Source organism: Calypte anna, chromosome 10 (genome assembly GCF_003957555.1).
Source record: "Calypte anna isolate BGI_N300 chromosome 10, bCalAnn1_v1.p, whole genome shotgun sequence".
Taxonomy (NCBI): domain Eukaryota; kingdom Metazoa; phylum Chordata; class Aves; order Apodiformes; family Trochilidae; genus Calypte; species Calypte anna.
This window is the reverse complement of record NC_044256.1, coordinates 2,103,384-2,121,691: the sequence shown is the minus strand read 5'-3', so window position 1 is coordinate 2,121,691 and position 18,308 is coordinate 2,103,384. Positions and strand designations below refer to the sequence as shown.

The following is an 18,308-nucleotide window of genomic DNA, read 5'->3' as shown; positions in this document are numbered from 1 at the left end:
CTTGACATCACAATTTAATAGTGTTACTTTAAATATTTGCTGAGTAGTCAGATGAATAGTAGCTTATATGTAATACAGACAGCCAAAAGTGTCATTCAGAGGTGGAGTAGGAAAATAATTTTGCAGTTTTGCCCTGGTTTGAGAAATCCTTCCATTTCCAACGTTCTGTCAAGGTCAGATCCATGGATGTTGGTGCTGTAATTAGGACATTAAAGGGGAAGAGCTACTTACTCAGGAGTGTTGGTCTTGTGAATGGGTACTGTATGAAGAGGGTCTCAACTGGGAGATTTATTCTCCAGCTGTTATATTTTGTGTAGATTACTGAGGTCCCAAATCCAGTTTGTGGCACAGTTTTCCTCATCCAAACCAATATGGACCCTATTCAGCTGTATAAGCTTTCAGCATTTTGTAGTATTTGCTATGTTTTTTGTGGAAGGATTCAACATACTGAACTTCAGTGTGACTCGGTGGATTAAAAACACTTGATTTTTTCAGATAAGTAGTAGGGGCTTAATAAAACATGGGAACAAATATTTTTACACTGCTCTGAAGCATAATACAGCAGCATCTATCTTCAGGTGTCAGTTGTCATTCAATACCAAGCTGTGTTATACTTGTTTCACACCTGAGTGGTGTAGATCTGCCTCCTGTGATAATCCTGTGCTTTGATCTGTAACCTCCAAAAAGTGAGTGCTTTTGTGACACAAGGTGTTATTACTCTGGCCTTGCTTGCATGAGCTGTTTGTATGAAGTCTGATATTCATCCCCACTGCCTCACGTGAAAGCTGAGAACTCTGAGAAACATCATTCACAGAGGTGCTTGGGTTCATGTGAACAACATGGTTTGTAACCATCCTGGGTGCTATGGACAGGAAGACCTCTCATGGCCCTCACTGGCTGGGAAGTGAAGGGGCTTGTTGAACCCTGGAGCTCTCTTCCAGTCATCTGCTAAGCCACAGGTAAGATTAGAAAAAGAGATGAGTGTCTGCTTAGGGCATGCAAGGCTTCGTCTCACTCACCAGGAGTCTGATACCACGTTTGCAATTGCCATGGTGCAGCAGGAGGAGAGGAGGCTGACAGCACCTGGCTGGGGATGTTCTGCCCCTCTGCTAAGGTGGTGTCCATTTCACAGCACAGGGTTCACTCCTTATTGCTCTGCTGTCATTTTGAAGGAGGCAGGAAATTGTTTGAAGATCTGATGAACCAAAAGTTTCACTCTTGAGTAAAGATAGGAGTGCTATAGTAACAGGCCTTGTTGGTTTTGTATATTCTAAGTGTATTACCTCGGGACATGAGGTAAACTAATGGTAAATTATAACACTAAGCAGTATTAGTCCAATCTTTAAAGCAGGGATTTACATATTATCCCACCTAAAATATTAATTTATTTTTGTTATTTTAATAACTGGGCATCCACAAAAGTTCACCAGTTGATGACCCTGAAGCTTGGTAGTACAGTGTCAAAGTCTGTTCTTTCCTTAGCATTGAAAAACTTCAAGCTGTCAGTTTCCTGTGAAGTTTGAGCATTATAACCACGTTTTTGGTTTTTACAAGGAAGTTCAAGGGAAAAGCTAATTTTAAGTAGGTGTTCAGGGGTGCATCTCTCTGAGAGGATGTAAATGAATTGTGATTTCATAACCAGCTCTGGGATGGGTTATGTTCTGTGTTACCACAGATTAGCTGAGAACTGACTCATCAAAAATGGGGGTATTTTGATACTCTTGTACTACTGAATCATGCTTGAAGGGGCTTTTTGAGATACCTTAAGAAAGCTTTCCTTTAAGCACTTCTTGACAAAACTAAAGGGATAATGCTGGGGTATGGGGATGCTGAGAAAAGCTGCTAGAATTACTGCTGTTTGAACAACTGGGACAATACTTTGGGGGAAAAAATGTTCAGGTGTGCTGGGAGTCTTGCAGGGTAGGTAGTGTAGCCAAGTTAAAGTCAGTGTTACTTTTACAATTTGCTTAGATTATTACATTTGATTTCTTATGTCTAATATTAATCCAGAGTCATTAAGCATTTGTATGATTTAAGATAGAAATTTCAATTGCTATTTTGACCAAATATATATTGCTAAGTTATATCATGCTGCAGTACTTACAAAAACTAAATGTTCTTTTTCCCAGAAATTTCACAAGAGATTTATCTTGTTTTCAACAAGCATAACGTTTTTCTGAATCAGTGAAAGAAAATATAGGTTGTTGTCTGGAAAATACTATCTATAAATTTTTTGACACTTCACCTTTTGCTTTGAATGTGAAGGATCCATACCAAAACAGAATGAATAACCACATCTGGTTGTGGCACTGATGATTTTCAAGGATACATTATCCTAATAAGTAATGCTGGTCTGTATTTTATGTGTTCAGTATTCTGCAAGAAAGCAAATACAAAACCAGCTGTAGTAAAAATATTCAGTAAATACATTATAGTAGCTGGTGTTAAAACTAGTTCTTTATCTGTGAAAACAGACCTGGTACATTTGGCTTTTATAGCCCAATACTGGGCTACAGATTGATATACCTAAGAATAGTAAGTTGGGGCTTGAATAAAAGCCCAGCAATTTCCTTGCTATAATTGCTGCCTCATTCCTGCCAGCCCTGGTGTGTTTTCACATTTTACACATTTTCACTCTCTTTAAGAGAGTTTTTCTCTTATGTCTTCATGTCTGTACAATCCTTATATAAGGAATCATGTCCACGAATCTGAAAGAAGGGTTTGATTTTATAAACGCACTAAAAACTTTCCTAAAAACTGTAATTTCAATATTGGAAGTACCAGATAAGGGACATAAAGACCCATCTACCAATACCCAGGACTAGAGTCAGCCTTCATGCAGTATGAAGTTGACTTGTTGCAAAGGAGGAGGTGTTTGCAGCAGAGATGTCAACAGTGGGAATGCATCTGGTGGTGTTTTCTTACTGGAGAAAGACACATCAGAACATCAGGGTACAGGTATTTTTTGGCCATAGCAGAGTGGTTGAGAACACTGGAATGGTTTAAAGGGGCCACTTTTAAAATTGTGTTGGTTAATTTTGTGTAACTTGTGCTGACAGGTTTCTGAAGAGCATTGGTAGTTCCAGTGCAAATGCACAAGTAAAGTGAAAAGTAGATTTAGAAGGGGCACTTGAGTAAAAATCTTTCTTCATCATTGAAATCTAACTGCATAGAGTACTGAGAGTAAATTTCTAACTGACAAAAAATAAGGGAGTCAACAGTTAACAGCTCTGGGGTTTTTTTGGGGTTTTGTTTCATAGAATCATAGAACCATAGAATTGGCTGGGTTGGAAGGGACCTCAGAGATCATCAAGTCCAACCCTTGATCCACTCCCCCCGTGGTTCCCAGCCCATGGCACTCAGTGCCACATCCAGGCTCTTTGGAAATCTCTCCAGACACGGAGAATCCACTACTTCCCTGGGCAGCCCATTCCAATGCCTGATCACCCTCTCCACAAAGAAATTCTTTCTCATCTCCAACCTAAACCTCCCCTGGCACAACTTGAGACCCTGCCCTCTTGTCTTGCTGAGAGTTGCCTGGGAAAAGAGCCCAACCCCCCCCTGGCTCCAACCTCCTTTCAGGGAGTTGTAGAGAGTGATGAGGTCTCCCCTGAGCCTCCTCTTCTCCAGCCTCAACACCCCCAGCTCCCTCAGCCCTTCCTCACAGGACTTGTGCTGGATCCCTTCAGAGCCTCCTTGCTCTTCTCTGGACCTGCTCCAGCACCTCAATCTCCTTCCTGAGCTGAGGGGCCCAGAACTGGACACAGGACTCAAGCTGTGGCCTCACCAGGGCTGAGCACAGGGGCAGAATCCCTTCCCCGGACCTGCTGGCCACACTGTTCCTGAGCCAGCCCAGGATGCCATTGGCCTTCTTGGCCACCTGGGCACACTGCTGGCTCCTGTTCAGCTTCCTGGCAATCCAGACTCCCAGGTCCCTCTCTGTCTGGCTGCTCTCAGCCCCTCTGTGCCCAGCCTGGAGCTCCCCATGGGGTTCTTGTGGCCAAAGTGCAGGACCCGGCACTTGGAATGTTGAACCTCATCCTGTTGGAATCATCCCAACTCTCCAGTCTCTCCAGGTCCCTCTGCAGAGTCCTCCTGCCTTCCAGCTGATCCACACTCCCACCCAGCTTGGTGTCATCTGTGAATTTGCTGATGATGGACTCAATCCCCTCATCTAAATCATCAATGAAGATATTGAACAGAACTGGGCCCAACACTGATCCCTGGGGGACACCACTGGTGACTGGCTGCCAACTGGGTGCAGCCCCGTTTGTATCTTTTCTTTGGGAAGGGGGCTTTAGCATAGTAGCTTTAGGATCATGGATAGGTCAGTCAGAACTGATAACAGCTCTAGGGGAATAACTTAATTTGTTATTAAACTTGAAATCATCATTTATTTTAAATTTAGAGCTCAAATTGCATTGAAATTTTCTGCTCTTTAACTGAAAGTACGCCTGAGGAAACAGGAAAATTTTTGTATCATACTTTTAATATCTTGAAACAAAGCATTTATTTGCAATCACCTGGTGTAAAAACATTCCCTTTTCACAATGGGAGCATTTCTTCTGTGGGCAACTGGGATTTTAGCAATATTTTGCTAACATGAGAATTTGTTAATGGGAAAGGAAAAGCAGTTTTCCCGTAACTAAATGGTCAGATGGTAAATAGTGAGTAGTTTTGATGTATTTTAACAAAAGTTAAGACAAGTTTAGGTTTTCTTGAAGAGTTAAAATCATAAACCTGAATAAGTTTGCTTAATATAATGAGTTCTGTTGGTAGGACAGGGCATTTGTTTCACAGAGCTGTAAAAGGCAGCTTGGAGAAGAGGGAGGACGTCAACTTGAAATTTATACCTGTGAAGATGAAGGACAATATTTACTCTCCTTTACTTCTTTCTCATTCTCCATTTTCTTTTTGTAACATCCCTGATGTGGTTACTCCAGTATGAAACAATATTTTTTCCAAAATCTATTCTATCTTTCAGTCTCTTAACCTTTTGTTAAATATTTGCCACTGCAGCTTCCCAGGAAGATAACATATTAGCTTTGTTGCATGCTGTAAGATTAAATATAATTTCTATTTTTTCTGTAGGAGCACCTGTCATTAAAAAAGTACATTGTGGATATTGTGATTGAGAGTTCTGTTCCTGTGGAACCATTAAAAGATGGAGAGGAGAAGCAAAAAACTAAAAAGAAAGCCAAAAAACTGAAGGCACGGATGAACTCCAGGTAACACAAATTTCTTTTTCTTGTTTTTATTTTTTTCCCTTAAGTTTTGTTCTAAACTTTACCTTTTGTCCTTTAGCATGAGTGCAGTGGAAGGCTAGAAAAAAATGTAAAATTATTTGCTTTGGGAGTGTCATGAAAATAACACTGATGAGTCTAATTTATGGCCACTTTCTCTGATGGAGAAAGAAAACCGAATATCGATCCAGAGCCCTGGGTTTCACCTGTTAAGAGCTTTTCTCATAATTGGATGCCAGTGCCCTGCCAAAACTGTAGCCTTTTCCAGCATACAATAGTGTGTTTAAATTTGTGTATACCATGCCTATTTTTCTTTCTAGCTATTGATTTTTAAATGAAGTATCAAAGAAAATCAATAGTAATCAACAAATAGAAGTCAGCTTGCTGTAGTGTCAAATCCCATGGCAAAATTTAATCATTTTTGTTGCCTGTCACAACAAAAAGAAAGTTAAAAATGTCTTAAAATGGAAAGTGAGTTGTCAGGCCTGCAATTTGTTATTGGTCTAAAAACTGACATCTGGAAATCAGTATGATATGCAGGACATCATTATATGATGAAGTGGCAGTGTCAGTCCTTACTGCTGCACAGTCTGCAGCCGAGGCTAATACCTAATATTATAACATTTTTTTGCATTTATCTGTAACAATGCATCTCAAAAGGTAAGAACCATTGTTATGTATTTTTTTGTGCCTTGTTTTTAAGCAGTAAGGTTGGAGAAAAAGACCTGCATGGGCTTTTAAGAGCTACATGCTCTTAAAATCAGTTGTTTTATTAACTCATAGTAGTGCTAATAATGGCACATTAATCTTTAAAACTGCAATACTTTACCAATATATTACTGTTTCTGTTTGGCTTCCTCTTAAGCTAAGAAAATCTGAATACCATGTAAAAAGCCACTTGGAGCTGTGTAACATATTCTGCATTTCTTATTGCTCAGATGCTGTTACTCCAATTACCTGTTGATTTTATGCAGTTACTGAGTCCAATGTTAATTCTTTCCCAAGAGCTCCTTCTGTTGAATTTAGCCAGAGATTTGTCAGACCTAGGAATACAAGCTCAAAAAATAATTTGCTGTTGACTCTGGTAGATGAAAAACTTTTTCAACGTTTTGAATTCTTAAGTGCCAGCTGGTTGAGTTGGCATATTTATCATCAAAAATTGTAATTAAATGCTAAGGAAGGAGCATGGTTTTACAAAGGTGATTACTGTTGGAAACTACAGGGAAACTCAGAATCTAAGAGGATTTTATTGGCAAGACATAAAATTCATGTTCATTAAACTGGTTTTTAGGTTTAAAGGGTGAGTGAACTTTTCAATGGGATTATTGAGAGTTAAACTGAAGATTTCACCAGTTTTCTTATGTCAACACAATAGATGTCCTTATGAAAATGCCTGGCAGCAATATGAAGGAAAGGTTATTCCACAGAATTTCAAACAACAAATTGATGAGGAAAAAAAAAATCTGTTTGGAAAATGAATTGTAGCCATGCAAGTCTTGCCAGTCTTCTCCAGTTGGGATGATTGAAACTTTAGTGATAGCAATAGGTAATGAAAAATACTGCCTGGATGTTCTTGTAAGCTAATTACTGGTGAGGTGGGGAGGTTTTCTGTTCTCAAAATGAAAGAGGACTATCTTAAGTAATGCAATTAAAGCAATAACCTCAGAATTACAATATGAAATACTAAATTAAATCATGTAGGTAATGCCTACTGTTTCTGCCTAACAATCTGGACAGTACTACCACCAGCTGACTGAGAGCCTAATGCTCAAAATAAACTCAAATGTTAGGTGGAATATGTTGTGAAGATAATTAATAATTCATTTATTGGAGACTGCTTGAAGGTGAGGAGCATTTGATACTGATAATCCACGTGTTAGCAGGTTATCTGCCTACCATGGCTTAGTACATATTTGCAATTATTCCTCTTCTCTAGAAAAAGAAATGGTTATAACAAACCCCTTTATACTCAGGACTCAAAATTACACCTTCATTTCTGTTTCTGGGAAACAGTCCTATTTTGAACTTGAAAAAAATAAGTAACTTCATTCAAATATTTCCCTGTCCCTCTCCTGAGTTTCTGCATCTTCCATCACTGTTACAGTATCAAAGTGATGAGGGGCAAAGGTGAATGAGGAGACAAATTGTGATCAATGGCTTGTTAGATACATTGAGAAGTCTTGTTAGTCTTATTAACTATATTTATAACCCTAAGCCATTAAACTGATGCTATAGTAGCACGTGATGTATAGCTGAGTAAATGCTCTCAGATGGACGTGTGTGTGTTGCTAGCAGAAGGCTTTGGTACCCACGTGGCACCAGAAGTGTTGATGAAAGCAACTGAGGTCTGGTTAGTAGCTTGGAAGTGTGTTTAGTGGAGATGCACTGTGCCATGGGTTTTAAACACTCCACTCATGTCCATTTGGTAATAGATATTTCAGGTGATAATTCATGTTTGACAGCCTTGTCTGTCCAAACCTCAAAGCTGAAATGTGTTGTTTCTGGCTAAGAGGCAGGAAAGAAGGCAAAAGGTTAATAAAGGAATCTCACCTTCATGTTTAATATTAAATTCAGTTGTGATTAATAGCTTTATTAATGATCCACAAATCAGAGCTTGTGGTAATGTAACAATATTTGTGTGTAGCTTAGGCTGCACAGGTTAAGCAAACCAAGGGAAAATCTGAGTAGCTTTGGAAAACTTTGTCCACTTGCTTGAATTTAGAACAGAAAAGAACATTTAGCACATGTATCTGAGAGAAAAGGTAGGAATTAAAACTTTACTAAATCCTTTTTTAGTTTTTGCAGTGCAGCAACAACACAAATTCCCTGTGGGAAGCTACTGTCAAAATCTAAGATTTGAATAAAACCAGTTGGACATTTGTTAAGCTGTCAGGAGTGTCAGCTAACAGCAGTTAATATTCAGAATATCTTGAAAGTTAATAGGAAACACCATTTTTATAGGTAAAAGTTGTGCTGAAGCAGATACTTTTTCTGCTTTGGTCCTCGGAGGCTTTTTGGCACTTGGCTCTGAGGTTTGTTTTGGGTGCCCAAACCAGCACATCTTGGTGGAGACATTTCACATACTTAATCACAGATTTAGTCCAGCATGCCAGTTAAATTTCCTTCAAGTGCATGTGAAGTTTGTTTTTGAGAGTTTTCCAAGGCATGAATTATGTTGTCCCACATGGGAAAAAAAAAGTCTTGTCTACCTCTACTGGCACATGGAAAGTGCAAATAATACTTTTATGGGATTAGAGATGTTTGTGTGTCTGTTTCCAGCAGCCATAGGGGTTTTACTTCTATGCTTTATAGCTTGAAAGGTTCAGTACATTACAGTAGTCTTTAGTTACATTAAAAAACATTCCTGAATCTGTAAATGTAACAAATTATTTGTATGTTAATTGTAATCTCTCTGTTGTAGTGATCTTCTGATCTGTACTTCCTGTCTAAATTATTAATATTTTCCATCTCATTAATGTAGTAATTAGATAAGTGGTAGGTAACTGCAGTTGTTGTGTATCACTTGTACCATTTTCTAGCATTTGGAAAGTCAGCACAAATACACCAGGTGTGTACTGCTGTCCTGTAATCCTAATTGTAAATTGCTGCACCACTTAATTGTTAATCACCACATGCTAAGCATCAGCATGGATTCTGACAAGGCAGAAGTGACAGAAATGCCAGGCATTACTGTGAAATAGAAAACCCCAAAGGTTAGAATGATCTTGCTTCTGTTACATACTGTACCCTTTAAACAGTAGTCAATAATAATTAATATTTTTTCCTCCAGGGCAAAGGAGTATGAGAGTTTAATGGAAGCAAAAAATCCCATCTCTGATTCCCCATTTAAAACCAAGTAAGCATTTAACTTTATGTATTTTAGATATATACTGTTTTATTTCTTTCTTTGTAGCAGAAGTGCTTCTGAAATTTCAAGTGCAGCAGGTGTGGTAAGATTGCCTCTCAATCTTGGAATTCCAGATCAGTTTCTCATTTTTATTTCTCCGACCAAAAGGTCAGAGCTTATAAATCCAAGTTTTTCTGAAGGCATTTTGTATCTTAAACCATGTAAGATGCAGTAGTAAAGAGAACACATGCTCATCTTTGTCCTACCTGGAGGCAAGAAGACTCCAACATTGGACTTCAAGACTGGTGGTGAAAATTCAGCACTGGGATTCTGGGACTGAAAATCTTATGTTTGACCTCCATTTGGTCAGAAACAAAGGTTCATATGGTGAAAGTATATATACATATTTTAATGCACAGATACCTGTATCTGGCACTGAGGTTTTTGAACAATAGACCTTATGTCTTGGGTAAGGCTCAGGTTAAAACAGTGGACAGTAAGACTGAAACAAGACTTAATGTCAGAGGCAAATTCCTTCTGAAACTGAAACTGAAAATTGCTCAGCTTTTGCTTTCTGATTCCAGTGAAACTGATTGGCACTATGTGTGGAATATTTGGATTTCCAAATTCATCTGACAAGGTGTCTCACCAGAACTTCTAAAAAGAGGCTATCTAGCTTTAGTATAAGTGGAAATCAGTTAAAAAACTGAAAAGAAGTGGCTTATATCATCAGTCCCTGCAGAACAGGGAGGTTACTGGTAGAGTTCTGCAGTCCAGTGGTGTCCAGCATATTCACAAGTGACCTAGGAAAAGAAGGCAAGCAGTGAGGTGACACAGGTTGATGATGGTGATGATGATGAAGCAAAGATGTTTGGGACAGAGGGGTCAGCAGCTGATACTGAATGATCATTTTAAAGGGAGAGAGACTTGGCAGTAAAATGGTAGGTGAAATCCAGTGTGTATTCTTTCAACTACACACTGGAAGGGGAAGGCAGAAGACATTTGTATCTACACATACAAAGTGGGCTTTGAATTTACAGAAATGATATGTGGTTCCAAGGAAATAACCAGCTCACCAGTCTTAGCAGTTAAAGGAAATCTGTTGTTAAAATTATTTAGAAAGGTGCAAAAAAGAAGAAAGAAGGTTATTATGTATAAATACATGTTGTGAGTACTGTTTGCAGGTTTGGTTCTTCATCTCAAAAGATATGCTAGAATTGTTAAAGACTGTGAGAAGGCAGGCAAGGAAATCAGAATACTCTGTATTAGAGATGAAGTAAACTAGAACTTCCCATTCTGGAGAAAAATGTGATAATGGAAGAAATTTTTAACAGGTATGTTACAGAGATTGACACGGTCATAAGTAGCATGGAAAAATGGGTATCAATGGCTTGCTGACCTTCCTGGTACCAGGGTAGGGGAGAACAGAACACAGATGGAGCCAGATTGAAAAGAAACTCAAAAGAGAATGGTGTCAAGAAGCAGATTAGTAAAGAGGATTGTGTATGCTTGTCCTGTCCTTGATGTTCCTGAGACAGTTCCTGCTTACAGTTTGTTGTTACACAGGATAGTGGGCAGATGGTGTGTCTTTCACAGCTGGACTAAAATGCCTGAATCCTAAAATTACAGGTATTTTCCAGGTTGGAGATACTTGTCTTCACACTGAGGTAATAACCTCTACAGATCACTTATTTTTGTGGTTATTGCTCTTAAATTGCTGCTATGCTTGAAGGCAGCATTTTTATCAGTCACTGTTGGTTAAGGTGTTCAGGTCCTTGCTGCCAGGCTTCCTTGGCTGGATATACAACTAGCCTGTATGCCTTATCCTTCACGTGGTCCTTTCCAGAGTTTGAAAGCCTGTTGCTGAATCTCAGTATGTATTTTAAAACAATCAAAATCCATCACTGAGGTTTGACATAAGGAAATGAAAGATCTCCACCAGATGGCACACCTGCATAAACACATGGGGAAGGAGGTTCTGTTGTAGGCTTCATTTCTTAATCACCAAGCAATTCAATTTGCAGGATATGTTTCATGGGATATTAAGACTTGTAGGTTTCTAGCTTCTGTGTTTTGTTCTTCTTTGCTACTAGACAATAAAAAAAATAGGGTCTAGTTGTCAGAAAGTAGAAATGTGGGGTGTTTGAGTGACTCAGAATGCTGATAAGCTGTGGGTTTTCCACTTCAGTTTCTTTCTGACTTCTGCTGATCAGCACTTGTACTTTGATCACTTGTGTCTCAATTGCAGTGTAACAGAAACACAGATTTATTTATTTTCCTTGTAACCTCTTGACTGATGCTGAGTTTAGCATTTCAGTTTTTCTTCCATTAATAAAATGCTAATGTTCTTTCAGGCAGAATCTTCTGTTCCATCTGCTTTCTCATTTTCCTCCCTCATTGCCTCTGTTAGGGCTGTACTCTTCTACCTGTGAGCCACTGTGACAGCCACTGTGTAGCTCACTTTTATCACAGATCTTCTCAGAGATTTCTTTTGCAGTCTTCATGACTAGTGATCAAGCAGATGCTTTTATCTAAATTTCTAGAGCATAGTTTCAGATGTCATAGCTACTGTTATTTTCAAAATTACACAGCTTTTTACCTACCATCAGGACTCAAATGTTTCCAAACATCTTTGATATCAAGGGGGTAGCAATGGGAACTCAAGTACAAACTGACTGTTTAAGAAGAAATAGAGGACTGGCTGTGAGTCAACCAGGAGCATGGTTCATGTCTATTAAAGTTTGTTTACACAATATATAATACAAAGTGAAAGAAAGCTAGGTAAGGATAATTTTATCTTTTTCTGTAAGGGAGAGAAAGAGAGAGCAAGACATTTCATGAGGCAAGTTTTTTAGCCCAGGCCACATCAGTTCACATGGAGAAACTTACTCTTAATACAGGCAAAATTCATAGGAAAAATGTCTTTGAAATATAACTAAGTAAGAATCCTACTTAACCAAGAACAACAGGAAGAATTAGCTGAAAGAAACAAACAGGAACAGATCTCCACTGGAGCATCACATCAAGAAGCTATGAAAATATTTAACTCTTGGCTTTTAGGTAGAACACAATGTACTGCACTGATATTAACTGCTGCTGTACCTGGCTGAGAAAGAGCAACTTCTTGCCAGTACCAGGAGTCTTAACAGCAATCTGACACAGACACTCTGAGGAGATCTGCAAAGTTACTGAGAAAAGTCATGTCATAGAATGGAATGGGTAAAAACAGAGGGCTAAATGTGTTCTTTGTGTCAAAATAAGTGACAGTGCTTTTTGTTTATTCCAAAAGAAGTCTTGAGGTATTCAGACTGGATTAGAAGAAACATAAAATACTTGTTAACATAAAATACTTGTTAGCTTAGTGGGCTGTGAAATTTCCATTTAAAATGTAAAGCAATTGGTAGATTTATTTATTTGCTTAACGAGCAAATGTGCTTCAGAATGAAATAATTAAATGTAACTTTCACTTATGCTTCTTTCCTTATTCCACATTTCTTTACTCCCTTCTTCTCTCCCAAATCGGTTGTGTCTTTGCAAACAACTAAAACCATTTATGGAATGCAATTTCTTATCTGATTTTAGTCCTTAGTCATGTTGTCAGTTGTTACAGAAGAAAGACAGAACCCAGAATTAGTCTTTGGCAGGTAAAAAGCCTTTTTAGATCACCTTTAAGATTAAACCACCTTAATATTATGAGACCACTGATTTCCTCCTGCTGCTGAGAGATTGTTTCAGGACCTCTTATTAGTTTACAGTTTGCAGATTTATAAAACCTTTTTCATGAAGGAAGCACTGATCCAAGTGCTTTCTTGGCATTACATTGGTAAAACACTAATATCAATAAGCAGACAGGCTTTATCCTGCTTTGATAGACATGGAATGTAGAGTTTTTTCAGTTTCAAAGTACTGAATCTGATTATTAAGTGGAATTGTGAAAGGCTCTGAAAGCTCAGAGTTGTTCTTCTTTGGAAACAAGAGTTTTACTTGTCTATAACAGATTTTTTTTTAATTCTTTTTAGTGTCTTAAAAAAAATTGGGTCCCTTAGTATGTGTGTGGGGAGATAATTAAAAATCTTGCTTTTCTGGTCGATATTTTGTTCTCTGAACTATTTCGTGTGGTGAGAGGGACTTGCAAGAAAAAGGTCTACAGAAATTCTCACCTGGGAGCAGCTGGTCTGTTGCCCCCTGGCCTCTGTCCCCTGTGTGGGGACCCTGGTGGTCACTGGTGACATTTAGGTAATTTTATAAATGGTGGTGAACACTTGATAGACTTACAGTATTAATTCCTATTCTCTGGGAACTGATGTGAATACAATTATTTAGTGTCCAGTCTGTTAAGTTAGGTTGTCAAAATGTCTGTTGATGATGGCTCTTTCTATTTGCACCATTCTCTGGTTTCCATCAGAGCACATTTTTAAAAGAGAAGCACAATGTTTTCACAAAGATGGAGTATTATTTAAACCTATTTATTATCTTCTAATCCAGAATCCATATTTTTCAATGTTAAAACAGTCTGCAGGTGGCAAAATGTAATTTTCATCCTTTAACACAGGCAGGGAGATCAAAGTAAGGAAAGATTGCCCTATGCCTGAAGGGAGGTAGCAGGATTGTGAGGCAGAAAAAACCCAACTCCCTCATCTAATACTTCAGCCAGTCTCTCCTCATGCAAGAAGGAATCAGGTTTTTTCATATTTTTATTTTAATTTACCAATTTAAAAAAAAATAGTGTAAAAGAACACTTCAAATGATATGCAAGTGGAAACTTCTGTTATCCTGAAAAGGCTCTAAAGGACAAGAGAAGAGTTCAGAAATGAAAAATTGTTTCCTGAAAGAGTTTTCTGGAGAAAAGATATGACTGCAATGTGAAGTTCATTCTTGCAGAGAACCAAAGCTAAATTCCTTTTAACTATATAAGGGCCTTTTTTTCATATTTTCTTTGTGATACATCAGTGCATTCACTAAAATAACTTGCAGGTTTTCTTGGTGTAGTAGGCTTGGGAGTCCAGTTGGGCCAGTTATAGGACACTGTACCAAAATACTGATTGGTGGAAAAAAAAAATTCATAATCCCTGAAGCTGGAAGTGTTTGTACAAAGTTGAGTTTCCAAACAACTGTGAACCACAGAAGAGTCAAACTGTAAATAAAATAAGATTCATTTAAGTTAAAAAAACCATAGATACCTACTTTATGACCGGGCAGATGTCATATTTAATCTTCAGAGGTTTGCTAGAGCATTCTTATAGGACTTCCAATAAATTAATTGCCAAAATAATCAGGATAGTAATTTGTCATCATTTTTCAGATAGCTTCACTTTCAAAGATTCAGGAAGGTGTGTGAAGCTTCAGATTTAGGTGTTTTTCTGTCTGGAAGTGCTTGGGGACTACGTTAGGATGTTGAGTGGTGTTTTCCATCACATCCCCAGGGCAGTGGGGCTGTGCCAGGTGTGCCACCATATGGATTCATTTTACTGCAGCTGCAGGTAGCACAGGGGAGTGTGCAGGAGCTGGGCATTGCTGTCAGAGGATACAGCCTGACTGCATTTCAGGCTGGGCAGGAACTGCCACAGACTTTATCCCTTCTCAGGAAGAACTGGGGCCTGTGTCCTGCTGGCATCTGGCCACCCTCTGGAGGAGAAACCACTCCTTCCATACAGGAACTGCAGAGAATCCAGTGCTCTGCCCAGCCCTACTAATCCTGCCTTGCATACAGTCAGAGTGCAGCCAAGAAATCATGGATGTACATGTGGAAGTGCTGAAATACATTGATGTTACTATTTCAAGGCTTTCTTTTCAAGAGATGAAATGTGGCCTATAAATATTAAGAGATCTTTTTCCTTTAGCCTATAAAATACATGAAACCTGCTAAAATATTTAGCCCATGCTAAAAAGAAACCTTTAATTCACATAATACTTTAAGTTTGTATCTCTGTTTGCTGTATAAACATTTAATATCCCTCATTATCCCAATTGCAGTGCAAAAGGATCAGATAGTCTATTTGTATTTACAGAACATAGTATTAATTAGATTTTATGCTATGGTAACATTCCAACACCAATCAGTGCTTTATGTCCTTTCTGATGTTTCTTCTGCATTCTGAGTTATCTGTTTTGGGGCAGTGCTAAAATCTTAATTAGTGAGATGTAAATAACTTTAGATAAAAAGACATTAGCTTTAACTTTCCTTTTTATTTAGCCCAGTAATTTTTCAGTTATTTATCATTCCCTGTATGGCACAGTAAGCATTGGAAGAATGCAAATTGGGAGACAGAAGAAAGATTAAGTAATTTTCTTGAAATGTTTGGATTTGGACTTAACAGTATTTCCAGGTTCTCACTAGATCAGGTGTTGATACCATGCTACATTACCCTACAGTACATACAAAGAGTGTACAAGGAGTACAGTATATACAAAGAGTTCTCTCTTTCCAAATCCATTCATAGCAATGATAAATTCTATACCCAAGCACAAGTCATCTTGCATAGGTTTCACATCCTTTGAAACAGTACTAAAATTATTCCTATTTTTCCGACGCTGCCAAGAAGTCAGCATGAAGGATATTAAATAAAAATAATTTTTCTGAGGTTCACTCGCTGGGAGGAGGGAGCTTTTATTTCCCTTCTGTTCCCCCTGTGATCACATAGCATACGTTTTGGTTTTTTGGCAGGCAACCAACCTTCAGTAGGATGTGAGGTTGTAAGAGGTAATTCTTTAATGCGACAGAACCGAAAATTTATTCTCCATCTTTCTTACTGTATGATGCTGAACACACACTTAGAAAGTTTATATTTTGATAAAAGTGTCCAGAAAGACTTACAGAAGAAATGGAAAGCTGGAAGTTTCACTTGAGAGTTAATGTATTGTACAGCATTTGTTTTTCACCTGAGGAAAGAAACAGAACGTGATGTTTAATTTCCATAGAAGGGGAATCTGTTAGCAGAAGTAACAATGCAATGTGATTATTTTCTATTTGAATCCTTCTGTACAGTGTTCTGATAAACCTTACACATTTTGTGTGCTGATGACTGATGTAGATTGGGATGGTCTCTTTCTCTAGCTGCTGTGCTTAATCCTGGATAAATTCCGTTCCTCTGATGTTAAATGAAGCAAATGGAAACCCGTCTTGCTGTCCTCTTTCACCTGAAGTTAAGATGTTGTGTGGTGGGGATTTTTAGTGCTTTATATGTATGCTTTAATCATGGAATTTGGGTAAATGGTTTGAAGAGAGAAACTTTTTGCTTAATGCACCAGGATATTGCCAAGGCAATAGCCATTCTATGAGCACACCTGAAATACTCCACTACTAGATCACCTTTCTGGACTGCAGAAATTCAGCTTTTCATTGGGGCTGCAATCCAGTCTTTATGCTCAGCAGAATTAGTGATTCACTGTCCGAGTCCTACGGTTATTTGTGTTTTGGCTTTTCATTTTCTTTCCTATTTTAATTCGTGGCTTACTGAGTTACAGAGTTTGCCCCCAACCTCATTTTCCACAGAGGAAATAGCAGTGCAGAAAATCTCATCAGAACATAATCTCCCTTTATTTTTCTTGTCATAAAAAAGTACTGGCTGAATATTAGTGGATTCATCTGACCAGATGATAAGTCCAAGACTCAAAATTCTGCCAATCATTATTTGTGCTTTAAAAACATACATATTTTCAGAGTCTCTTGAAAGCTTTTGAAAAGATCCTAATTTTTTCAAAGGAAAGGTACAGAGTACCTGTTTCCTATCAATTAAGTGGAAACTCGATTCTTGCCCTACATTAATATTCTGAGTTTTATCTTTTCATAACCATGGTGGTACATTGCCCCAGTCATTACATTCCCCATCTCTATACATTTTTATATAGATTATTTTGGTACATTCCCCAGCCACGTCTTTCTCTTATCTTGGAGGCCAGTTAATTTGATTTTCTCTTTTCTCTGTGGTCGCTTTGTGAATGATTCCTGGTCCTTTAACACTTACACTTTCCAATTTAGTGACAAGACCCTGTTTCTCTTGTTTCCTTCCTGTAGAGCTCTTTGCTTCCAGTCACAGCAGAATTTCTCCCACTTATCCTGCTTCATCCACTTTTCAGAGCAGAGTGCTCAGGAGATGAAACCAGAGGCCCAGCAAATGCTGAGCCTGGCTGTGAGAGCAGCCAGCAGCAAGGACTAAGGCAGGGGTTTAAAAAAAAAACGTGTCTTGGGTCAGTGTAGCCGGGATTTGGTACCCAGGGTCAGTGTAGCTGGGATTCGGTATGGAGAGGGCCACAGGTTCCTGTGAGAAGCTGCTGGGAGCTCCCCAGCTCCAGTTCTGGTCCTGCCTGTGTCCGAGGCAGATCTGGACATCTGGATGAGGCTCTGTGAGAAAAGGAAAGGAAAAAGGAAAGGAAAGGAAAGGAAAGGAAAGGAAAGGAAAGGAAAGGAAAGGAAAGGAAAGGAAAGGAAAGGAAAGGAAAGGAAAGGAAAGGAAAGGAAAGGAAAGGAAAGGAAAGGAAAGGAAAGGAAAGGAAAGGAAAGGAAAGGAAAGGAAAGGAAAGGAAAAAGGAAGGGAAAGGGAAAGGGAAAGGGAAAGGAAAAGGAAAAGGAAAAGGAAAAGGAAAAGGAAAAAAAACAGATGGAGGTAAGAGCAATGCCAGAGCAGACACCAAGGTCAGTGAGGAAGGAGGAAGGGGAGGAGGTGCCCTATCTGAAGTTCCCCCCAGCCTGTGGTGAGGTGGCAGCTGTGCCCTGCAGCCCATGGAAGGAGCAGCTGTGGGTCTGCAGCCCACGGAAGGAGCAGCTGTGGGTCTGCAGCCCTGGAGGACCCCGTGCCAGGGCAGGTGCTGTTCCTGCAGCAGCCGTGACCCTGCGGGCAGCCCCCCTGGAGCAGTCTGTGCCTGAGGGGTTCCTGAGGGACTGTCTGCATGGGGGACCCCTCCTGGGGGCAGGGGAGGGCTGTGAGGAGTCCTCCCCTGAGGAGGAAGGAGAGGCAGAAACGCCGTGAGGTGAAGTGACCCTGAACTCGCACTTCCCGCCCTGCGCCCTGAGGGGAGGCGGCCGTGAAGCGATTCGGGCCCGGTACGAAGGGAGGGGCAGGGGGGAGGTGTTAAGGTCGTGTTTTCTTTCTCCCGATAGCCTAAATTAATTTTTTACTCTGTTTTGCCCACGACTGTAGCAGAGGGGTAAAATCCTCCATGTCCTTGCCTTGATTCATGAGGCTTTGGGTGAATTTTCTCCTCGTTGTCCCACAGAGGCC

At 39.3% G+C, this 18,308-nt stretch overlaps 1 protein-coding gene across 1 annotated transcript in view; it reads left to right on the top strand.

Annotated features, from left to right (window-relative positions):
• The window catches only part of SCAPER (S-phase cyclin A associated protein in the ER), a 156,287-nt gene that overhangs the window by 66,078 nt on the left and 71,901 nt on the right, over positions 1-18,308 (top strand). The window contains exons 21-22 of the mRNA XM_030456965.1: positions 5,092-5,228; positions 9,034-9,099. Of these exons, the coding sequence (XP_030312825.1) occupies positions 5,092-5,228; positions 9,034-9,099 (203 nt within the window). The remainder of the gene's footprint in view (positions 1-5,091; positions 5,229-9,033; positions 9,100-18,308) is intronic.